The sequence below is a fragment of the Anolis sagrei genome, chromosome 1 (genome assembly GCF_037176765.1).
Source record: "Anolis sagrei isolate rAnoSag1 chromosome 1, rAnoSag1.mat, whole genome shotgun sequence".
NCBI classification, from domain to species: domain Eukaryota; kingdom Metazoa; phylum Chordata; class Lepidosauria; order Squamata; family Dactyloidae; genus Anolis; species Anolis sagrei.
The window spans coordinates 19,542,201-19,568,260 of record NC_090021.1 but is presented as its reverse complement, the minus strand read 5'-3'; the positions used below and the strand labels follow the sequence as shown (position 1 = coordinate 19,568,260).

The following is a 26,060-nucleotide window of genomic DNA, read 5'->3' as shown; positions in this document are numbered from 1 at the left end:
ATATTCATATTCATTTGCAGATGTAAGGTAGTCATATCACGGTCTTAGACTATGGACTTTTTTTGAGTACATGATGTTTCCAGGATAAAGGAGGATTAGAGTTCTCAAAATCCTCACGCATGCATGGAAGCATTGATTACCTTGGTAAAGTCTATGGCATTTACAAGATTAAAAAATGAATTCAGTTATTCCAAATTATTTTTAGGATGGATTTGGTAAGGCTGAGAATGAGAGAGCAGCTGCTATGTGCAAGTTGTGAGGCTTTTCTGACAAAAAGGGTCAAACACCATGGTACACATAGCCCATATCTTGAAGTGGTGCTCCCTTAAATATCAAAAGATGTCAGTATTAGTGAATGCTTTCCTACATCTATGTATTTTGCAAAGGGGTTGTATTTTGTGACTGATCACAAAAGACAAAGCTTGCAAGTCTGATTGCTGAGCCAGGCTAAAATCTAGATAACTGACCAGGCCAACGGTGCCTTGAAGCCACCACCACTGCCACTGTTTTGCCAGCCAAAGGAATGTCCCTTGCTGCCAACATAACTTCTAGAGATCACATGGCTGGGTAGGAACCCTATTGTGATCTCACCTGAAGTGACACTGCCACTAAGACTCTGCCAGGGAGCTACAACTAAGTTGGCAACAGAGTGGTGAGTCTTTCTAATGTGTGTACAATGAATCACTCGAGATCCAATCTGATCTAGCTGTCCACATTTCAAAAACACTGGGATCACTCTAGATTTTCCTGGAAACTCCAGAGTAACTTATGATTCTCTTTGTTTCAGATTAACAGCTAAAAACAGTGCTACTGCTGCAAAAGTGACCACATGTCACATGTACTGCTTGTAGTGGTTGCAAGGTATATTTTATTTGGCCCATGTTGACATGGTCTCCCACATGGTGTTAGAGCAGTGGTTCCCAACCTAGGGTCCCCAGATGTTTTTGGCCTACAGCTCCCAGAAATCCCAGTCAGTTTACCAGCTGTTGGGATTTCTGGGAGTTGAAGGCCAAAAACATCTGGGGGCCCCAGGTTGAGAACCACTATGTTAGAGGGAAAGAGATGCTAAAGTAGTAAATAAATATATGTTTCCCATATCATCTAGTTTGAGTCCAAGTTCAAACAGAAATGAAAAATTCTGAGCAGGTTAAAACGGTAGTATTCATTTTTGTTATCTCATCCCAATTCCCACAGATCACCAAAACAGTCTCCATTTAACCAAAATGACCCAGAATCCAATCTGCAGCCCTGTTAAATCCTACTGAAATCAGCAGCTCTAAAATAGCTTAAAGCATCTTGCTGTGACCCAATAGGATTAGTTTTCCAATGCCAAAATCTCTTCCGAAAATTGGATTGAAATTTATAAATCACTTTACTGCTTTGAGGGGGGGGGGGGGGAGATAACTCAATGGCAGGGAATCAATTTCAGCAAAGGACACCATTGTAATTGGCATTGCAAAAGCAGAAATTGAAACATAAAGATAAACAGTAAGATTACATTTTGCTGATGGTACTTACGATGTGCAGCTCTAAATAATCTCCGAGCCCAGTAGAGCTATCCACTCGCACCAAGACAGCTTCTTTCTGAACTGTGCTAAACCCTATTGCCAGTCTATCTGCTCGCGTGCTGGGCCGATCGTTGGGAGGCCAAGTATATGTAATTTGTCCACCGCCTTTACTAAATATATATGTTGTTCCCGCTGTAAGAGAGAGAGAGAAAAGGAGAAAGAAGGATTAAGTTTCATGTCCTGGTATTTTAAAAAATAAAGTCTTACACATCATTCAACTGTTATTTAATTGCTATTGTTATTTAAAAGTTTTTTGGGAATGATAGATTTGGGATTCTGTTTCTCCCAAAAGCACTCTTAGTTCTCTTTATGATTTTGAAAATTAAAACATTCACACAGACATATATGGATTCAACCATCCATGCCTTGGAAATACTCACAAACAGAATCAAAAAACAAACTTTGATTTTGTGATTTTATGTAAAGCAGTGGTCCTCAAACTGTGGGTCTCCAGGTGTTTTAGTCCACAACTCCCAGAAATCCCAGCCAGTATGCCAGCTGTTAGGATTTCTGGGAGTTGAAGGCCAAAATATTTGGGGACCCACAGGTTGAGAACCACTGATGGAAAGGATACCATTTTACTGTACCATTACATATAATAGGATTGAGCATCCACTGATTTAGGTATCCACAAGGAATCTTGAAACAAAACTGCAGCAAATATTGATGGCCTACTGTATAAATCCTCTATGTTCTCTAGATATTTAGCGGCTCTTTCTCACACCTATTTTCCATGTCAGACCATACATGGGGCATACAGAACCTTTCCTGTCCTGAAGACAACGTCAGCTGGAGAGAGAGAGTCACATGCACATAGAAAAACACATGGATGTCATCACCGACTCATTTTCCACTCACTCTTCAGTGGTAATATTTTTCTTGTTGGGGTTTTCCTAACACTTTTTGAGCTACCCCAACTTTTCATATATTGTTTCTGTTGCTAACCACCAGAGGTTAACATGGATTTATCAAAAACAAGTCATGCCAGACTAATCTGATCTCTTTCTTCGATAGAGCTACAAGCTGGGTAGATGCGGGGAATGCCGTGGATGTAGCGTACCTGGATTTCAGTAAGGCCTTCGACAAGGTCCCCCATGACCTTCTGGCAAGGAAACTAGTCCAATGTGGGCTAGGCAAAACTACGGTGAGGTGGATCTGTAATTGGTTAAGTGGACGAACACAGAGAGTGCTCACTAATGCTTCCTCTTCATCTTGGAAAGAAGTGACGAGCGGAGTGCCGCAGGGTTCCGTCCTGGGCCCGGTCCTGTTCAACATCTTTATTAATGACTTAGATGAAGGGCTAGAAGGCATGATCATCAAGTTTGCAGATGACACCAAATTGGGAGGGATAGCCAATAGTCCAGAGGACAGGAGCAGAATTCAAAACGATCTTGACAGATTAGAGAGATGGGCCAAAACTAACAAAATGAAGTTCAACAGTGACAAATGCAAGATACTCCACTTTGGCAGAAAAAATGAAATGCAAAGATACAGAATGGGGGACGCCTGGCTCGAGAGCAGTACGTGTGAAAAAGATCTTGGAGTCCTCGTGGACAACAAGTTAAACATGAGCCAACAATGTGATGTGGCGGCAAAAAAAGCCAATGGGATTTTGGCCTGCATCAATAGGAGCATAGTGTCTAGATCTAAGGAAGTAATGCTACCCCTCTATTCTGCTTTGGTTAGACCACATCTGGAATATTGTGTCCAATTCTGGGCACCACAATTCAAGAGAGATATTGACAAGCTGGAATGTGTCCAGAGGAGGGCGACTAAAATGATCAAGGGTCTGGAGAACAAGCCCTATGAGGAGCGGCTTAGGGAACTGGGCATGTTTAGCCTGAAGAAGAGAAGGCTGAGAGGAGATATGATAGCCATGTATAAATATGTGAGAGGAAGCCACAGGGAGGAGGGAGCAAGCTTGTTTTCTGCTTCCTTGGAGACTAGGACGCGGAACAATGGCTTCAAACTACAAGAGAGGAGATTCCATCTGAACATTAGGAAGAACTTCCTGACTGTGAGAGCCGTTCAGCAGTGGAACTCTCTGCCCCGGAGTGTGGTGGAGGCTCCTTCTTTGGAAGCATTTAAGCAGAGGCTGGATGGCCATCTGTCAGGGGTGATTTGAATGCAATATTCCTGCTTCTTGGCAGGGGGTTGGACTGGATGGCCCATGAGGTCTCTTCCAACTCTTTGATTCTATGATTCTATGATTCTATGATTCTTTCCCTGGATTGCCAAAAATACAAAGAAATGAAGTGGCTAGAAATCAACTTCTGACCTTGAGAAACTGAAGCTTCCAGGAAAAATTATACATCTCTTCTTGAACAGAAAAGGGGGGGGGGGGGCAGTCTGGATGAAGAAAGGGCCACAAAATAGTCATGGAGACATATGTGTCTCCAAGGTTGCCCTTTGTCCGTACTCATCCACAGCAACCTAATGTTTCACTGAGCAAAACATCAGTTGGAAACCTAATCAGAACTAGGCCAGCTAGGGAGTAAGGAGGCTCAGTAACATTTTGTTTCTGGTCCCACTTGCATTGTACGAAATGCCAACTGTTGTAAAAGGAAATGTCATGATATATACTTCCAAGAATCACTAACATTTTTGATCCAGACGAGTCAATTGAGGACAGTGGGTGAAACAGTCTGGAGATATAAATATGGCCTGTCGTGTGGTTAAGTCTCTCTCCTGCCTCCTGAATGCCATGAGCTCTTTCTCTGAAGTGTCACAATAAATGAGGCACAGCTTCTTCGCCTCCATGTTGGCTTCCCTTTGCTCAAAAGTTTCATCAATTCAGTCAATTTATTTTGCAGCCAGGCAACTTCTGATAAGCAATTTAGTAGCCCATATTGTTGACATTTCCTCCCCTTCTCCTTTCCTACTCCATTTGCACACATATATTTGGGGTTTTCTCTTATTTCCTCTCTTAAAAATTGGGGGAACAAAAATGTAGCCAAAGTGACAATAGGTCTGACTGTGCTACAAATCTCTCAGCCTGCTTCTGGATGGCAAATTGCCAGCCTGCATCCTCTGCAAGCAAGCCTGTCAACCTCTTTTAAACTTTGAAGGACAAGGAGGATGTCTGATCACAAGCCCTCTGGCACTGAAGAATGGATACGCGTGTAATGACCCATTTTATGTGGTCCAGATCACCTTCAAACTAAAGCATGGATGGAGCAATCCCACAAAGGCCATTTCATGCAATGTGTACAAATATACGAGAGGTGGTCATTTGCATTTGAATGCAAAGACAGATGTTTCTTCCAGATCTCTGGATTTGTAAAACTTCACCATTCTGAAATAATATTTGAAACCAATTTTGAGACTATCATTTGGTTAGATAATGCTAGCTGAAGAACATAACTAGGAGAACCTAAACTCGCAGAAGACAGCTCCTGGTACTCCTAACTGAAATGCACCAATGTATGAATGAAGACTTTATATATTTTTTTTATCCAGTATTTGTGTGTTTGGGGCACTGTTTCACAAGTGCACCGAAAAGAAAATTACCTTGCACCTTCACAAGACAATTTCAAGAAGTGTTGTTTTTCCCAGTATAGCAAGACCCATGTTGTAAATGCATCCCACAAAGTTGCTGAAAATCAGCAAAAGAAAAAGTAGCAAACCCTGATTATGATTGCGGTGCAGATGAACCATGTTCCAGGAAAAGCACTGTCAAAGCACCTTCCAAAAGTTGGTCATCATGCCTTTCTAATAATAAACTCTTGGGAAGTGTTCGACTTGTGATTTTGTGATATGAAATCCGGCATATATATCTTGTTTGCTGTGTCATACAGTGTTTTTGTGTCAGTAAAATAACAACAAAAAACAACAACAATAATTTATTTTCTTACCCACCTCTCCTTGTGGCTCAAGGTGGGAAATAATAATAATAATAATAATAATAATAATAATAATAATAATAATAATAGGAAAGTATGGGTCATTGATGTTGCAATCCCAGGTGACAGCAGTATTGAAGAGAAACAACTGGAAAAACTGACACGATATGAATATTTAAAGATCAAACTGCAAAGACTCTGGCACAAGCCAGTGAACGTGGTCCCAGTGGTGATCAGCACACTGGGTGCAGTGCCTAAAGACCTTGGCCTGCACTTAAACACAATCGGCACTGACAAAATTATCATCTACCAGCTGCAAAAAGGCCACCTTACTGGGATCTGTACACATTATTCGCCAATACATCACACAGTCCTAGACACTTGTGAAGTGTCCAGCAAGGGATCCAATATAACAGAGTGATCTTGTTTGCTAAGGACTCATCCTGTTGTGTTTCTAATAATAATAATAATAATAATAATAATAATAATAATAATAATAATAATAACCGCAGAGGCCATCCAGTCCAACCCCCTTCTGACATGCAAGTAAACCACAATCAAAGCACCCCCTAAGTGGTGGGAGAGAAATATCGTTTTGGAAGCAAAGATAATGTGTGTGTGTGTGTTGGGGGGGGGGGGGGGGGTTCTTGGTAGCAAGCAAAAAGAGACTGAGCATTGGGGAGGCAGAGAGAAAGGATCTATGTCCCAGGAGGACATTGCTGCTGCTGTTGTTTCCACCAGCTCAAAATTTTAATTTCCCTACATTTCTCAGGAGTGGGAAAGAGGAGGAGGTGGGAAGCAGCATGAAGCCTCTATCACCCATGCAGCCCCAAGGTCTCAGTGGAGCACAGTTTGAGAACTCTTGTTCTATAATATTGAACCATGGCAGCTGAAATTGTGTCAAAATAGAATAATAGAATCATAGAGTTGGAAGAGACCTCATGGCCCATCCAGTCCAACCCCCTTGATGAAAGCATCCAACTGCACTTCGATGGACATCCAACTGCACTTCGATGTTTTGTCCCATTTTTTTTTAAAAAAATCTTTCCATCCCTATTGCAAATACATTTGTGTAGTTGGGTAAACTGCTGTCATAACTAGACTGTATTGAAATTCTCAGCCGTCACTAACAACAGCTTGTAATGCTACACTCTCTGCTAAACTGTTGGAAAACAACATAAGACAAATGAGACTTTCTCTTTCTTTTTTTTTCCAGGGGAGATTTCACTCTCGTTCTGCTCTTTTGCCTTCCTGCCCATCCCTCTGTGGCCAGAACACCAGCTGAGATTCAGATAACCGGCTAATTAATCTGTGTTGATGAGCAGTAGACCTTCTTTTGTCTAATCCACAAAGCAGCTATTCTTTGAGCTTCCCATGTTAATTATGCAAAAATGGGCTATAAGCCATTTGAGAACAGGGCCCTTAGTGTTTATATTTCAGGCAAGGCAAATATAATAATGTAAAATTCATTACTTGGGGAACGATTGGTGGTTTATTGTCCTGCCCCCTCCATTAACTATTAAATCCTACAAAGAGCCAAAGCAATGGTTCTAATAAAGCATCAAGATTGCTATCAATTTCAGATCTGCCACGGAAGGATAAGAGAAAGCGCTTGGGGAGTCCTAACAGCTAAAACTCAATTTCTTTCCCCAAGTGTAACCTTAAAGCCAATGGCACAAAACAGAACTTGGGGTTGACTATTCCAACCATGAATTAAATCATCAAATTGTTGAAGTTAATCAAGGGAAGAGGTTTCACCAAAGTGTTAACTGTATTAGTCTGTTTCGGGGTAAAAAAAAAAAAAAGAAAAAGGAGGGAATGGGGTGGTAGGGAAGAATGTAGCATCAATCTTGAGACTGATTTATTTTAGCATGAGCTTTTGTAGTCATCAACTGACTTCTTCAGATGCACTAATGGAGTGATATAATGTCATGGGTTTTTAAGCATGTCACACAGGGCCTGTCCAGATATTACCTTTAACCCAGGAGCTTCCACAGCAAACAGGAGGGTAGCCAGATGCCATTCCCTGTAAACTCAGAAGCAATTGCTACAAACGGCAAAAAAGCGAGATTTTCAGGTGTGGGAATATCCTGGTTCTGAGCCAAAAAGCTGCATCTTTGAATGTTTGTATGTCCCTGCACTCAGAAATCACAGGATTTTTTTTATCTAGGTTCCCAGATTTTAGATGTTTGTTGCTGATTGGTCAGTCCCTAAATGAAGGTGACAGTTGAGTAGAATGCAAAAACCTTTTTTGTGTGCCAAAAAATTCATGAAATATGTGGAGGTACATTTTCTCTGGCCAGGACAAATTTGTGGCTCCCTAGTCAACACTGTACATTTTTTCACAATAAGAGTAATCAGGAACAGACAACCAGGAACAACACCCTGTCTGCACAGATGGCCCTGCAGCTTATATAACCCAGGAACGGAACTTATACAATGATTCACATCTTTGCATGTTCACATCTTACATTATTATTTTTTTAAATAATTCTGGTGGAAGTCCCACAGTGGCCATCTTGGTAGCCTCTAAATCCCACAACCAAGCAGCAAGTGTGGACAATGGAGGCAGAAATCCTGGGACCAACAGGTCTGTATGTGGACATCTTTTGAAGTCCCGGGATGTTTTGCCCCTGACTAAAGAATGTGGTTTGTTGCTGTCTGGAACCACCCACAGCAACAAGATTGGGGCAGAAGTTAGTGTAATGGGGGAGGGGGGTTAAAGCAATGGAGATGCAGATTGTTATGTTATCTTAAGCACTTGATCCTGGTTGATCTTGGGACCTGGTTAGTACCTGGTTAGTATCTGGATGGGAGACCACCACGGATACCAATTGCTGTAGGCTACATTTCATAAGAAGAACCTTGGAAAACTACCTTTAAGTATTTCTTGTCTAAGAAAACCCTATGAAATTCATGGCTTCACCATAAGTTGACGTATGTCTTGAAGGCACACACATACACATAGTGTTAGTTGTATGAGGAGGTTGGAAGGGATGCTGCCTCTTAACTTCCACGATGTCCTGAGGGTTTATTTTTCTGTATACCTTTTTTGATAAGGTTTCTGTGCCCTACAGTAGAACATGATCCTGCTGTTCTTCCATTAGGAAGTAATTAGTAAGCTGACAAGACAGAGCAGGAAAATAATGTGTATACTGTTTTTAGCCACACTTCTTGGGAATATCACACTACTTAACTGCTTTAGAAACCACACTTCTTGAATGGGTCAATTGGTTCCTAATAAGTAGTGCTTGCAATCCACTTCTGCATATGTTTGAACCGGCCAAAGCTATGCACCAGAATAATCAATGGCTTCAATTTGCTCTGCATGTCTATCTGGGCTTTAAAAGAATTATTTCTGAGTCTATTTGGAAAGACAGTGCCTAAAATCCAGAGGAGGTTCACTGCCCTGCTGATGTTAAAAAGCAACCTGACTGTATAAATTTTACACCAGGAGCAAGTTGGGCTCTTTTAGTTTGGTGCCACTGAAAGTGGTGGTAGTGGCCCCTAAGCCATTGGCTGACGGTCCCCACATTAAATAGCTTGGGAAGCACAGTTCTGGTAGTGCTGGGTGATATGCATTAGATTGGCAAAGGTTTCTAACTTCTGTTTAACAACAGCTATAGGAGTGGGAAGGACTTGCTAATTTAAACTCTTAGAACTCCAATCCATACTGATTTACATGTAAATTTGTATTTGTGTATGCCAATCATTTGAGTATAGGAACCCATTGAACCGCAACAATATTCTAGTTGGTTCTATGCTTTGTAACATTAGGTTTTCTAGCTTTTGTGTTTAGTGTTATTTGATATTGTATTTGTTACATCAAGTAGTGACAAACTGAAGTTCTAATAATTACAATAATTATATTGGAATTAGCTCTCCAAGAAGAGAGTACAACATTTTTGAAATGTATTGTCTGCAGGAGAGTGTTTGTACTATTGCTAGTCTTAGTATGTTATTCAATAGTACTTAATCACTGAAACAACTCAATCCCAGCATTCAAATGGCTTCCAGGAGGGGAATTATAGGTGGTGCCCACAAGTTCTTTGCCAACTCCTCCAAACTTTAGATAAATCATACCCCATTTTACCCTTCCAAGAACCCAACTAAACATGTTTCATAGTGTATGCTACTGTAAGCATACACAATGAAGCTTCAACTTTGAAACACAATGAACAACTGCACTGAATAAAGCTTTATAAAACACATTCTGCTTTGCTTCTCTTCTAATTTCAGCATTGAACTTCTTCCATATTTTACAAAAATGGTAGTAGTAGATCCTAAAGATTCCACGTGCTGTTCAATTATGGAAGCTAAACAGGGTCAACTCTGGTTAGTACAATCAAAACTCCACATTCACTAGGGTTAGAGGCACAGAACCTCTGTGAAAGTGAACATCTAAAGAAATGCTAACCATTTTTATCTGAGTGAACATTTCTCTATGAATTTCTAGATCCTCCTACATGACTCTATGGCCCACTTCTGCTGGAAGCTGATCATAGAATTGTCCTAAAGAACCTTCCAGTATGACTCTTGGAATCTCTATGTCCTCCAGCATGACTTTATAGGGATTTAAGGTCCTTCAGCATGACCCCTGGAGAAGGTGGACTTTAGAAGCGTATTACTTTTAATAATATTGCGCACAAAACAAAGCTTGTGAACACCAAAACCATTAGAAAGCAAAGAATATCTCAGGCAACCAACTGGGCATTTTTGGAGTTTGTAATATTTTGGATTTCTGGATAAAAGATACTCAACCTGTATTGAATTTGTAAAAGTTTTATTTTGTTTAAAGCTGCATTGTAAGCATTTTAGTGCCTTATAATATAAAATACAGTAAATAAAATAATAAGTAAGGGCAGTTTTAAACTTCAAGATACTGAGATTTTTGATCACACATTTTGTGGTTGGAATCAACCACCAAAGGAATATGGCTACCAAACTCTTCTCTGAAACAGCATTTGGCCCTCAGGGTAAAAGAAGTTCCCAAACTTTGAGTTAGGTCAACACGATCTCATACAATTCCTGGATTACTTCCACTAGAAAAGAAAATAAAAACACCATTTTCCTTAAACAGACTTATTAAATATATGAGAAAATAATATAATAATATTTCACCAAAGTTTTTAGACTGCATTAAAAAGCCACAAAGATGCCAACATTTTAAAAATCCATTCCATTTATAATTCTATTAAAGGTAACAAGGATGCAGCATGTTTTTTTCTTCCTGAATGCTTGCCAAGGCATCAGATGGAAATTAAAAGTCAAACATCTATAAATAAAGGAAGATTTCACCCCTCCTACATCCTACCCACAATATTGTTCGTTAAGTGTAACTTTCTAAAAGAGGTGGCAATTTTCCTTTGGTGAAAATGACATCCATTCCTACTATTAGAATATTATGAAAAGATATTATGTAATTTTCCACAAGTGAAATTCAACTATTACATTAGCAATTGCCTAATTTGTTTCTCGCCTTAGAAATTAAGAGACTTACGGGCAGTGTATTGACTGAATTGCCTATTAATATAAATGAGCATTACACATGGGGGACCAGCAAATTTGCATTGCTTACCAGTTTCATTCCTCATGATTTATTAATTGTACCAGATGCTCAAGGAGTTGAGTTAAGGGACCGGTCGACACAGCCAAAGGGGCAAGTAATATTATGCAGAGCGAGAGGAACTTGGTTCACTTTCGACCAAGTTAGATAGCAAACAAATGACTCCACCATCTGTTGTCAGTCTACTTGAAAAGACTCAGAAGTCCCACTTTAGGGAGCCCGAAAACTACACAGGAAACACCTGGCGAAAATGGAGTAGTTCGAAAGCCAACAAACAAGGAACTGTCAAGATCTCTTTCTGACAAATAGCACTCCCCCTCTATCCATTCAGTCACAAAGAACACATCATGCAACACTAAGTCTTCCAACATGAATCTATGGACAACTTCAATTGTATACTGGCCGTACAATTGCACTGGAAGATCTAGAGATTTCTAGAGACATGCTCTGTCAATAAAACTCTAGGTTTATCAGTGTGGCTCTATGGTGCACATCTTCCACCCCCACAGACTGCTGCTGTTGTTGATGATGATGATATTATTATTATTATTATTATTATTATTATTATTATTATTATGCTTAAAACTTTTCAATACAAGGGCAAGATGTAATTGCATATAAATACATATGTAAAGGGATCTTGTGGCATCTTAAAGAAACTTAAAGAACAAAGTTGATCCCTTTGCATACTGACATTCCAGACAAACATTGCTATATCTTTGAAAGATAGAGACATATAACTATAATTCCTTGCCCTAGTCTAGTTGGCTCATTATTAGTTGTCAGGACAAGCAGCTCAATTCTTTTAATTGCTGTCAGGTAGGGTTACATCATCCACCTTAGATAAGTGCTCTGGTGGAACCACACTTAGCCATTCACAGTTCATTTGATTTGCAGAGTTGTAACTGAGGGAATGGCACCTTTAAATTGGTGATACTAAAGTTTCTGCATTGGTGTGAATTAATTCAATACTGAAGATTTGCAAGATGCCGAATGGCAAAATTGCTTTCTTGGGATGAGAACTAGCAACAAAGGGAGAATCTCGGTGATATGAAAAGCTTTTTTTTCTCTGCCACCAAGGAGTGATTTTGTTTGGGAGGAATGCTGAAATATTTACTTACAGCAATAATCTCTCTCCCTTCTGACCTGGAGGAACTTCACATTGGCTTCTGCTATGAAATTCAAGCATGTTACAGAGGTCTCCAGGACATTTTACTATGCTATGCACTCAAGTCACTCCATTTTTGGAAGCAGATTTCTATCACCTCCATAAATTTATTATTGAATCCGACATCTGTATATACAGTGCAATCAATACAGCTCTCTGGATGGGTTTACAGGAAATTAAAATTGTAAAACAATAAAACTTAAATATCAATGCATTAAAATCCCTCACCTTGCTCCACCCTGGCAGGAAGGTAGCATAACTGCAGAGATATTTTAAACCAGCAAAAAAATATGATAACAATCTTGACAACTAAATAAAAGCCAAACTCTGAAATACATTTTGGTGATATCTTTATTAGGCCAACCATAAGATCATACTACCCTGATTTGATTGAGGTAGTCCACATTTTCCTCTGCTGTCCCACTTTTAAAAAATCCCTAGTTTTTATCTCCTCTTCATATTCTCTTCTGCCTTCCTTAACTTATCCTAACTACTGCCAACTGAGTTTCAAGCACAAAAGTAGTTTGCAATTAATTTATTGGAAGAGAGAAAAAAAACTTGCTACATAGGTTTGCTTTTAATTGATAGGTTGACCATCTCTTATCCAGAATTCCAAAATTGGGAAAAAAATCAGTACTCCAAAATCCCCAACTGTCCACATGGGTTGCTGAGATAGTGATACCTTTGCTTTCAGATGGTTCAATGTGTGCTTAATGCACAGAGTTAGCAAAATATTGTATACAATTAACTTAAGGATATGAGTATAAAGTATATGTAAAGCATAAGTGGATTTCTTAATTTAGACTCCCATATTTAAGAAATCTCATTCAGTACTTATATACTAATTCCAGGATCCTAAAAAAAATTTCTGAAATCGAAAACACTTCTTGTCCCAAAGAATTATACTTAAGGGACACTCAACCTGTACGTTCCTTATCAATAACTTTTGCCGTCTCAATCTCCCTCTATTTCTAAAATGTAGACTCTTATCTTTCTCTCTTTCCTCAGCTCCCCCCAATAGTGTGCTATAGAAGTTATCGGAACAAAGGCAGTAAAAGAAGGTAGTAAAACAGATTAAACACCATAAGGATCTCAGAAAGCCCAACAGTGTTAAAATGAGCTGATATTGCTCTTTAAGTGCACATAACACAGGCAGACTTGAAATGGCTTCAATGGGTGCCATAATGTAGGTGCCACATGAACTTGTCTGGGGAGGACATTCTATTATCAATATATTACATTGAAAAGGCCATTTCCATTGTCAGCATCTTTGAAATCTCACTGAGTGACCACACTTAGAGAAAGGTCCTGAAATATATATATTTTAAAAAAAACAGATAGGCAGTGTGGAAGGATATCAATCTTCAGATTTCTAAAGCTTTCTAAGTTAAAAACAACAGTTTGTATCAAACAAGGGTACTTTGTAGAATGTACTCAAGACATTCTGGATGGTGTACAGTATGAACTTCATACCCATGGGACTAGTAATTGTGGTTTTATCTACCCATATCCACAAAATGTGTTATCTCTAGGAATTTTCTAGACTTCCAAGCAATTCTACTGTATGTTTCTGCCTGAAGTTACCATAATTTCACTGGAGAAACAAGCAAATTCTAGAGGATATCTCTTTAAGTCCTCCAACAGCAATCATAAATTTGCTATGATATAAAATATCATGTTTCCATTGTAAGGTCAGGAATGTGTATCCTGCAAATATGGGAATCATGCTATATTTTAGAGCAAGGTCGGCAGCAATGGGATAGTTGTCTTTCAGTACAACTATACACATTTAACTATGATTGAATTTTAACGGCTATGGCTGTGTCCTATCGAATCCCAGGCTTTGTAGTTTGGTGGAACACTGGAGTGCATTGGTTGTGAATTCTGAATGCCTCTCAAAATATTTCCAAACTTAGGATGCCAGAGTATGAAATCAGGTTCACTGAAGTGTATTAATATCACCATATTTCTGTAGTGGAAAAGATTCCTGGTCTACCACTGATGCATCCTGTCATGAATCATAGAATCATAGAATCAAAGAGTTGGAAGAGACCTCATGGGCCATCCAGTCCAACCCCCTGCCAAGAAGCAGGAATATTGCATTCAAATCACCCCTGACAAATGGCCATCCAGCCTCTGCTTAAAAGCTTCCAAAGAAGGAGCCTCTACCACACTCCGAGGCAGAGAGTTCCACTGCTGAACGGCTCTCACAGTCAGGAAGTTCTTCCTAATGTTCAGATGGAATCTCCTCTCTTGTAGTTTGAAGCCATTGTTCTGCGTCCTAGTCTCCAAGGAAGCAGAAAACAAGCTTGCTCCCTCCTCCCTGTGGCTTCCTCTCACATATTTATACATGGCTATCATATCTCCTCTCAGCCTTCTCTTTTTCAGGCTAAACATGCCCAGTTCCCTGAGCCGCTCCTCATAGGACTTGTTCTCCAGACCCTTGATCATTTTAGTCGCCCTCCTCTGGACATATTCCAGCTTGTCAATATCTCTCTTGAATTGTGGTGCCCAGAATTGGACACAATATTCCAGATGTGGTCTAACCAAAGCAGAATAGAGGGGTAGCATTACTTCCTTAGATCTAGACACTATGCTCCTATTGATGCAGGCCAAAATCCCATTGGCTTTTTTTGCCGCCACATCACATTATTGGCTCATGTTTAACTTGTTGTCCATAAGGACTCCAAGATCTTTTTCACACGTACTGTTCTCGAGCCAGGCGTCACCCATTCTGTATCTTTGCATTTCATTTTTTCTGCCAAAGTGGAGTATCTTGCATTTGTCACTGTTGAACTTCATTTTGTTAGTTTTGGCCCATCTCTCTAATCTGTCCAGATCGTTTTGAATTCTGCTCCTGTCCTCTGGAGTATTGGCTATCCCTCCCAATTTGGTGTCGTCTGCAAACTTGATGATCATGCCTTCTAGCCCTTCATCTAAGTCATTAATAAAGATGTTGAACAGGACCGGGCCCAGGACGCAACCCTGAGGCACTCCGCTCGTCACTTCTTTCCAAGATGAAGAGGAAGCATTAGTGAGCACTCTCTGTGTTCGTCCACTTAACCAATTACAGATCCACCTCACCGTAGTTTTGCCTAGCCCACATTGGACTAGTTTCCTTGCCAGAAGGTCATGGGGGACCTTGTCGAAGGCCTTACTGAAATCCAGGTACGCTACATCCATGGCAAGAAACCTTCTGAAGAACCCCAACACTCCCACGAGCATGGATAAGGTGCCATGAATGTATGCTACCAAAACAGTCCCATAAAAAGGTGGAACACCAAAGACCTAGTTTTTTCCATTCCAAATGTGAAGAAATTGACAAATTTGGGGACAACTCTTCAAAATGGAAACAGAAAAAAATCTCCCCATCTGCTCCTACTAAATGCAAGAGCAAAAACTATCCCCAGCACAAATAAGGTAGTAATAATGGTGTTTTTACTTGCTGCAGAAAATGGTTTGACAACCCTGAGAAATGAAGTGTTAGCAATCTGATTTACCAACAGAACTGAATATGCAAACATTTAACCACAGAATAGATATCTTTCACATTCAGTTTTTCATAAAATCTGGACTTTCACTTCTAATATGGAGAACTTTGTGAGCCTGAATATTTCTGTTTTTTTTTTTTAAAAAAAACAAAACAAGATTGAAACTAAATTTTCATCCTTCCCTCCTCATAAAGAAAACAACAGGGAGTAGAGGGGAAAAACAGACGTGGTGTCATTTGGAACTCATAGACCATAAGCCTGTTAAAGTGATATGTGGAGAGCTCAAGCCAACTTTCCTTTTGCCCTCCTCCCCTTATGTTAGATCTGAACACTGATATCTTCTTCCCACCAACACCACCAGCTTCCCTCTTTCCAAATTCTAACTTGGCACTTACAAAAAAAAAAAACAGCATGCTGTGTCATTATGGTAATTGCTATCATTCTGCTTTGGAAAAGATTTATCCTGCTCTTTTTGAATGACAAGTTAACTGCCAGAGTCCAAGAAGAGAGATCAGAAGTGACAAATGAGTGTATTATGCTTTGAACTATTTGTTTTTCATAGTCCCGGTAATTACTGAGCATTGGCTGGTCTACTCACTGAAGCCCATCATAGTGTTCACTGAAATGAGTATACTGTTGTTGTTGTTTTATCATCAGTAAAATTGATATATACTCTACACTTTCTCCATCAGCCCGGCAGGATTTTAAACATCGTGTCTCACGTAACACAGTATGAGGACAGACAATGTTAGGTCTATCACCAATTCATCATAATGGACACATTAGACTCCCACGGATAAGTATGTAAGTATATGGTTTTGTACTTTCTGAGATCATTCCATCTACTTAGTGCCATTCCATAGACTTTGACTGACAGATCTCCAACTTCTGAAATCAAGGATTTCCCAACCCTGTCATCTCAGGGCCACCTCCTACATGACAGAGTAAGAGGTTTTGAATCTGAGCATTAAAGGATTGAAAAGCATGTGTATGCCAGACATTTGATTGAAAACAAATGCATCATTCTAGTTTTCAAAAGGGGAGTAGTATCAGCTTTGTTACGGCAAAACAGCAAAGTGTCATGAGGCATCTTTATCAGATTGAATCAAGTAGCTTGAGCCTTTGAGGACTACAATCTACTTTGTGAAAGTGTCACATTACAAATTTGGAAACGTATGGCCAGTGTGATAACCTGGATGGTTTGAGCATTGGACTATGACCCTGAAAACCAAGGTTCAAGTCCTCAGTCAGTCATAGAAATCCACTTGATGACCTTGGGGAAGTCACAATCTCTCAGCCTCAGAGGAAGGCAAATGTGGCCAAGAAAACCCTATGACAGGGTCATCATGGGTCAGTAATGGGTCAGTAATCTTTTCCACACAAAAATCACTCCCAAATTCAAATAAAAGCCCAAATATGACAGCATTATTTCCCTCTCCATAAACCCACAAGCCCTTCAAACTGGCCATAAATCAGCCACAATCCAGATTGGAAGTGGCATGGAGTTGTAGGGGAAATACCAATTTTTTAGTTTTGGCCAGCAGTCATGCTGGCCAAATTGTTTCTTACTGGAGACCTCAAAGAATTGGAAGGGATTTCACTTCTCTTTTTACCATCTAAATCTAGGATGAATGTCTTCCCCTGATAATAGGTGATAGATGTTTGAGTTGCAGGCAACAAATGCAAAAAGATTCTAGTTTGGACCATTCAGAAAACATTGCTGTAAGAAGAGAAATCTCAAGTAGTTTTTACTCTCTTTTTGCTTTAATAAGATAAAAGAGAACAGCATCAATCAGCAGTCAGTTGACTGACGCAGTGGAGATATAATCTGTTCCAAAATGAAGGCCACTAGAAAAAAGGGGGCAGGAAGTCTTGGAAATGTATAAATGACTGTATTGCCTAGCTTTAAAATTTGTTTAAATTAATCTTTACAGTCCATATGGGAACAGCAGCACTCATCATGGCATAAATGTTTATCTCCGAGACATCAATCAGTAATTAAACTGAATTATTTAAATCTCTTTTGTGATTGTTGTGGTTGCTGCTGAGTTCTCCCTTCTCAGAAGATGAAGAGATCTCATACCCACATGGGCTCAATTGTAGGGGAGAGGACTATAAAGTGAGAAGCAGAATCTATTTGAAGGTTTTGTTTTCTTTTGTTGGTGTTTGTAGCAACAGAGCCCTCCAAAAAAGAGGGGAGGGGGGGAGATGCAGAGCACCGTATTTTTGGAACAGCTGACAGTTTAAAAGTGCATTGTGAATACTAACATATTCCAGTAAATTAGTTTGCACTCATTATCATAAGCAATTACTTACTGTTTAGATGTTGCCGGTATTAAATTGGCAAGCAATTTGCAAGAATTAAAATGCAACGTTATAAAAAAAATTAAGAAATTAAAAAGCCCTCCTGCATTCCAAGGCTATAAAAAGACAAAACTGCTTTGGAAGAGGCAGAGGACAAGTCCTTTATATGTAAAGTCAAACATGAATCTCTAAATGGTCAACAGACTGATGGGAGGTGCAGATCGGGGTCGGCGGCCCACATTGTACCAACTGTGAATATGATTTCAATACCGAAGACATTATTTGAATGGAAGCAGTGTTAATTATTTAGTCCACCATCCTGCTTTCCACAATACTCAGACACGTATCTCCGAGAGGCTCACAAACAGCCTGTGAAGGTGACATTCATCCATGCATTAGAAGTATTTAAATCTTCCTCTTTATACCAACTAAGGAATTTCTTTAAGCCCAACTTCAGAGATGATTACAGTTCCATTCCAATGGTGGAAGGGATTGTGGCAAAAGGGTAGACCAAAAACACAAATATTCAGGGATCAAAGCTACTGACAGATCATAGCCAAAAGTCTGATTTCTACTTTGGAGAATGGGAAAAATACTCTTAGAAAACCCAGAAAGCCACCAAACAGTGTTAAGAGGCCATGCTGGGAATTCCATAAGGGCACCCCAGGACAGCAGGATCCCATGTAAGGCCCTATGTTTCTTCGCTACACAATGAAGCCAAGATCTTGTTGAGCTAGCACAGTGTAATGCTATGGCAGTGAAGCTCCATTGCAGTGGAAACAAGAACATTCAGACTGGAGTGGGGAACAGCAGAGTTGTGCTCACCTGCCCTTCCAGGAGCTTCATGGACTATAATACAACTTGGGAAAGCACCTGCATAAAAGAGGTTTTGGATACCTCCTTCCAGAAGCCAGTAAAACATCTGTTTGAGCAGTTAGTGTAAGACCCCAACAAACTTAATGCATTGTTGAAGGCTTTCATGGTCGGGATCACTGGGTTGTTGTAGGTTTCTCAGGCTGTGTGGCCATGTTCTAGAAGCATTCTCTCCTGACGTTTCGCCTACATCTATGGCAGGCATCTTCGAGGTAGTGAGGTCATCACAACCTCTAACCTCAAAATCTCTTAGGATGCCTGCCATAGATACAGGCAAAACATCAGGAGAGAATGCTTCAAGAACATGGCCATGCAGTCCGAAAAAGCTATAATAACCCAAATTTAATGCATTTTATTAATGCCTACCATATCTTCACCATCTTTCCCCTAAACTGAAAAAAACAACACCTTTATAGAGAATATGCTTTAAGGGTGCATCTGCACTGAATAATTAATGCAGTTTGACACCACTTTAATTGCTATAGTTCAATGCTATGGACTCTTAGGTGTTTAATTAGCCTTCTCTGCCAAAGACTGTTGATACCTCATCAAACTGCAAATCCTCAGATTCCATAGTACTGCTCCGTTGCATTTAATATTGTGTCAAACGGCATTAATTTTAGTGTAGTAGATCCATCCCAAATCTTTGACTATTTTGGTTGTGTTTTTTTTTTCTGCATAGTTTCCATCCTATTATCTCTCCCACCCCCACAGTGGGTCACCAAGGCTATGTGCACACTACATTCCTTATTTGGCCAAACCACAGAAACAATCTCTGCTGTGTTCACATTCAGTAAACCTCTAACATGTTTGTGTGTGTGTACCTTTTTTATGGAGATAAACAAACATTTTTATATCTCTACATCAAAGAAGGATTACATAGCAGAGGATTAAGAAGATCAGGGCTGTTGCTCGTGCCATAGCTCAAGCTTTGAAAAAAATTCTGAGTGGGATGAAGTTACAGAAATCTTTAATATATTGTAAAAATCCTCTGGAACAAAGTAATTCCACCCAATTAAAGCCGTACTTTGTAAGAAGGTCATGATACCCATTATTAAGTGCGCTCTCTCGACTTCTAGTGATATTCTTTCTGAATGTTCATTACACCAGTTTCACATTTTAAAAGGATGCGTTTAGAAGGTAATATTACAGGGATACCTCATTTAACAAAGTCTCTAACGAAAGCTCCTTCTTACAAAGGCTTTTTATGTCTGCCCAGCCCTCTTTTCTTCCTTGTCTTTCATCTAGCAGAGGTTTTTGCTGCAGGAGCAGCATTGGCAAGATAGTGAAGGAAGGCTGGAAGCTTCAGTGATGGATTGCACCAGTGTGTCTGCAGCAAACAATGCAATAAACACAACTTAAACTGGTAAAGAACAGGAATATACTCTAGCCATCCTTCTCCAGACCAAGTAAAAAGTAGCTGCTTTGAGCAAAAATATGTGAACAGCAAATCAGAGAGAAAAGGAAAGAGCATTCATGTTGTACACAAGGCTGCATCTCTAAGCCACCAGGTGCCACAATATGTTTCTTTTCAAAGAAAGCATAGATCTATACATTTGCTCTCCAAAATGAAACTTTCAGAGCCAACAGTCATAGATGCGACCTCCAAGTGTGGCCATTTTCACCCCAATAGCCCTAAAGATGATGGGAAGGGGAGCCCAGGATGTCTCCCTTGCCACCAATCAGCCAGATCTTGCTGCATTTTCCAGCTGAGGACTGAAAATGGTCATTTGTATTTTGGGAGGTGCATGAAAACACATCCGCAGGTCCCCCAAAATTTGGATAGCAGAAATGGATTGAGGTTCAGCCAAAATGCACAAACCTATTGCATACTACTGATCTGTTTTATACATTTCGAAATGAGGCATATGCACTTTGAAGGCCTGAATAGATTGGTCTCCGAAAATCTTCTTTCTGTCATATGTCTGAGTTGTGATTTCTGAAAGATGTTTCTCCCAGATTCATTAAGGCATGTCTGCTAGGAATAAGAATAAGAAGCTTGGTCTTTGCTCCTTGGACACCATCATCCCTCCAGTCTCATGGAATGATGGAGTCCAACAAGTCTGGGAGGGCCACAAGTTGACTACCTTGCCATAAAGACAAAGCAAGCTACAGATATAGGTATATTGCAGCATGAACCAAAACTCATTATATCCAGTGCATATCTTACTACTGAATAATTGTATCCTGACATATTGCATTCTTTTGTTTCATGTGTACTTTGCTGAGTACCTAGATGAATGGGAATGAATATTTTCATTCATGCTTGATGCACGGTTTTGGTCACCCATCAATGGACATAGAATTGAACAGGTGCTGAGTGACATTTATGAAAATGAAGCATCTGGGCTGTGTATTGGGGAATATGCTTCCTCCAGTCTGCAAGGAGTGTTATGGACGTGTGAAATTAGGAGGAAACAAACCATAGCACTCAGTTTTGCATCAAAGTAAAGAAGATGAAGTATCCTTCCCCAGCCAGATATGCTTCAAATGTTTTGGATTACAACTCCGCTCACAAAGAGACACTGAAACATGTTGGTTGAGATTGATGGGAGTTGTTCCCTAAAACAGCTGGACAACAGCAGGTGTAGAAGGCTGATATGTCCCTTGTCATGGCATGTAAAAACCTCAATTGGACTACATAAGAAAATGATTATGAAATAAGGCTTTCTCATGTGATCTCTGCTGTGAGAAAAAGAAACTCACAAGCCATCAGAACACATAAATTCAGTTTGTCAGAATTTGTGTCCCAATTCACAATAAATATTCTGCAGGTATTAAAGGAAGAGTAAGTAAGCTTCAGGATCATATTTGTATCTTATCTCATGTATACTAGTAATACATCTGGAAATTCTGAAGTTTACACCCTTAATGAAGCAGACCATGAAACAACCCCATCAAGTTGTCAAAAATATACATGGCTCTGTTAATTAATTTTTAATTACTGTATTCTAGCAGTTTTCATCTCCACTAGGAGAAAGGCTTTCTTGTAAAGTTAATGGGTCTTGTCTACTCAAGATCAAGTTCTCTCAAAATACAATGGATTACACAACAAGGATAATAATAAGACATTGTTTGCATGTGTATCTTCAAGTTGCCTGAAGATTCATGGTGACCTCATGAATCTTAGGCATGAAATACTTCTGTCAGTTCTCTCAACTGAAATATAGTATCTGGTATCACTTGGTGGTCTCCTATCTAAGTGCTAACCACTTGATGCAGATAAAGACAATTTCTCCTCCAGCCTTTCAGAATTGCAGATGAACTCATTGGGAACAAAGGAGTCCAAATGAGGGTAGATGATATTATCATCCCTATTAAAATAAAAGTCTCATAATTTTATCCCTGTCGCCCCTGGTTCTCCATAGCTCTACAATCCTGCAAAAAATGTGACTAAACCTCATTGACACCACATGTTGCCTTGGAAAGCTCATTCAACAGTGATTCTAGAAGGATTAACAGATTTTGAATGAAAGATGACAAGAAAAGTCACTGCAGTGTAGAGGTGAGGAAACCATTTCCACCATGATTCTGCCCTGCTCGCATCTGAACTGAAAGCAATGCAAAGCATGACAGTGAGGAGATGAAATCCCTGTGTTACAATGTTGCCAGGTTTTCAAAACAGCAATAAGGGACAATCATGACATGCAGAATTGACAATCAGGAAATAGCTATTGATATGTTTCTGCTCTACCCAAATACCAAATGAAAGTACTGATTTCAGTTAACCTAGCCATGTGTTTCTCTGTGAAATTAGTATAGTGTCTACATTCATAAATGATACAATGCACAGATTTATGTCTTTATGAAAGACACACATTTGTTTTGCATTTCATTCAGTCCACATATAAGGAAACATTTTCTAACACTCAGAAGACAATAAGGAACATTTGTCAGTCTGATAAGGGACAAGCTTTGCACCAAGCATAAGAACATGCCAAGCAAATAGTGGTCACCCCTAATAATAAGGGATATCTATATACACTGTGAAATCAATGCAGTTTGGTACAAATTTAATAACCACATCTCAGTGTTATGAAATCTTAGGATCTATAGTTTAGTAAGGTGCTAGGATTCTTTAGCAGAAAAGGCTAAAGTTCTGCTAAAATGTTTGTACAACTACCATGGTTCAATAGCATTGAACAATGGCAGTTAAAGTACTGTCAAATTGTATTAATTATACAGTGTAGATACACCCTAGGATACGGGCACTTGTTCAAATTTCACCTCATCCCAGAAACATTTGTTCCTTAATTTACTGCCTCACTACCTAATTGTCATCATGGGTTCATTGCAAGTATAAGAGTGCAGAATGCACCTGGATTCCCCTAATTCTTTGGAAGCAGAGTTGAATCAAATAATGAGAAAAATACCATTGATATTTGTGCCTTCCTCCTTTGCAACAGCCTATTACCTGCCATACTGGTGGTTCATGTGCAACATATGGAAATAAATCAAATCCAACAAATGCATAATTGGGATTTCTTTTCTTTAGGGGATCAATCTGTATTCCTATCCAAGGCAAGTGTTTTCAAAGATGGCCCAATGGGATGAGAAGACTGGTCTTATTCCATGAGGCAGATAATTCTAATCATCTGCCAAGGTAGGCAAGAGGATTGTAAGAAACAGTGGTAGCAGGTGGGTTGCACAACAGGGGACAATGCCAGGGAAACAAAAACAAGAGAGTGAGGCAGTGTGCTGCAAGCTGGTGGGGAAAAAAACCATCTGGCCTGAATAAGAAGAACTAGTTTGGTAACAAAGTTGCCATTTGGTATGCAAGAGCTTACGGAAAGTATAGGTTATCATGTTGTTCCAATGATCTGTTAACTGCAATAAAGCAATGTACGTTTATACAAAGTACAGGATCTTCTGTGAAAATGGGTAGGGACTGTGATGTTCAGCAAATAATAATAATAATAATAATAATAATGACCTTGGCCTGCACTTGAACACAATTGGCACTGACAAAATTACCACCTGTCAGCTGCAGAAGGCCACCCTACTCGAATCTGAACGCATTATTCGCCGATACATCACACAGTCCTAGACACTTGGGAGGGGTTCGACATATGATCCAATACAACAGCCAGCATAGTGATATTGTTTGCTGTGTACTAATCTTGTTGTGATTATTATTAATTATTATTATTATTATTATTATTATTATTATTATTATTGTACCTTGCCTCTATCTCCCAGAAGGGACTCGGGGCAGTTTACAAGGGCCCAATCAAACATAGTTAAAAAATAACACATTAAAATACATAAACAACAACATTATAACAGCATATAAGAACAAACATCAAACCAACAATAAAGCAAAGCAGACAATTTTCCTCTCAACAGGATAATTGTCCTCTCCTCCACATTTACTTGACATGTTCTTAGGCTTGGCATAAAATGCTTTTCTCACATTATTGGAATTACAAGCCAAAGGCTGGACAGTGGAAGCTGACAGTTTCCATGGCTATAGACCAATGAATCTGGTCTGGGTTTTAGTTGATTTTTTTAAAAAGATCTACCCAAGATGTTACCTATTTAAAGTCAAGCACCTTGAATTGTTACTTGATGTTTCACACTAACACCCATATCAGATTAGTTGTCCTGCTTTCTTGGGCAGAAACCACTTGCCAACACTTTGGAGACCACAGGACAACCACCTGCCACCCAAGAAGCAAGAGAAGAAAGTTGTGGTGGAAGTCATCACAGTCTACTTTGGAGATTTTGGATTGGGGTAGTCATCCCACCCGATCTCCCTTTATTTCTCAAAGGTTGTTTGTTCTAAAATGAGTGATTTTTTTCATGAGAAAGTAGACAAAAGATATTTGCCACAGAGTTCTGACTTACATAATTTTTCTATTCATACCATAAAGCAGGCTGATGCAACAGCCACTTAACAGGTGCTTTCATGCAATATGGTGTTCAAGTGTACATTGACGCTTTTGGAAATATGTAGCAACATACAAATATACACAAAAAGTGCATCTTGACAGGTTGCTGCTCAATGCTTAGAACTGAGTCATAAAGTATACTGTGTCAAATTCACCTTCTTGCATGCAAGAATCCTCCATATGTTGTCAGCCCATGCCTCCCACCATATTCATCCACTAAGCTGATGGGAATTTGGAGTTCAGTGTCATTAGGAGAACCACAGGTTTCTTCACCTTTGTACTAATAGAGTCAGAAAGATAGTCTTACAAGAAGAGATAAAGAAATCTACAAATAAGATGAACCCAATGGCCATGCTGCCAAATTCAAGCCACGATCAATCTAGCTCAGCAAGCTATCCATGAACAGCAACTGGCCAGATGCCTCAGCAGCTGGTCATGGTGGCAGTGACCATCCCCTTTTGTTAGACCACAGAGTTCTGCTCAACTATTCTCATGCTTGTGAAATGTTGGCAGTGGGATCCTTTCCTAACAGAAGGGCTGATTTCTTTTTTCCTCCTCACTTCCTCCTGGGAGAGAAGAGGAGGAGATGGAGGAGGCAAAAAGGAGTTTAGAATGTGCTAATTGCGCTAGGTAGAAGTTTCAGTGAATGTAGGTGGAAAAGTCATTCATTTAAAGGAAAAGTGAAACTTGAGATAATTATAGACTAATTATTCGCCTCTAACAACTGGTCATTGTGTCTTTGAAGAGGCAGTCTAGTGCCAGTCTAGTGGAGTCACGGGGAAGGGATTCAATTTGCTCACAGCGGTGCTGTGTAATGTCTATCTCGATTCTTGATTACAGGGCAGAGACAAGATTTCCCACACCCATAAAACACCCTGTTGGAATTCACAGACAAAAGCAGCGGTCTCAAGGACTCTCCCCCTACAAAATGTCTAGGCAGGCAAGCAGTTGAGGATTTATGTAAAAATAAATCCAACGTGAATGCTAGGAATACACACTTGCCAACTTAGGCATGATGCCATACAAAGGGTTATTCCATGTCCATGGAACACTTGATGGCAAACCCTAAATGATGTACAAACTATCTCAAAAATATCCTAGCTCATAAAGGGATCCACCATCTTAAGTATATTCCATATAACACTTTGAAACAAGTTGGAATCTGCTTTTGTATGAACATATAAATTGGAATTTGAGCTTAAGTCTTATTCCAAAATTCTAATGAATACAAAACTACGATTATCACAAATAATGCCTGGTGGAGATGCCATCTCCATTAGATAATAGTGATGATGATGATGATCATAGAATCACAGAATCATAGAATCAAAGAGTTGGAAGAGACCTCATGGGCCAT

General features: G+C 39.6%; 1 protein-coding gene across 43 annotated transcripts in view; it reads right to left on the bottom strand.

Moving 5' to 3' along the window:
* Positions 1-26,060, bottom strand: part of NRXN1 (neurexin 1) — a 1,138,555-nt gene that overhangs the window by 285,843 nt on the left and 826,652 nt on the right. For all 43 annotated transcript variants that reach the window (XM_067462984.1, XM_067462983.1, XM_067462987.1 and 40 more), the window contains one exon: positions 1,519-1,700. In XM_067462984.1, coding sequence (XP_067319085.1) covers positions 1,519-1,700 — 182 coding nt within the window. The remainder of the gene's footprint in view (positions 1-1,518; positions 1,701-26,060) is intronic.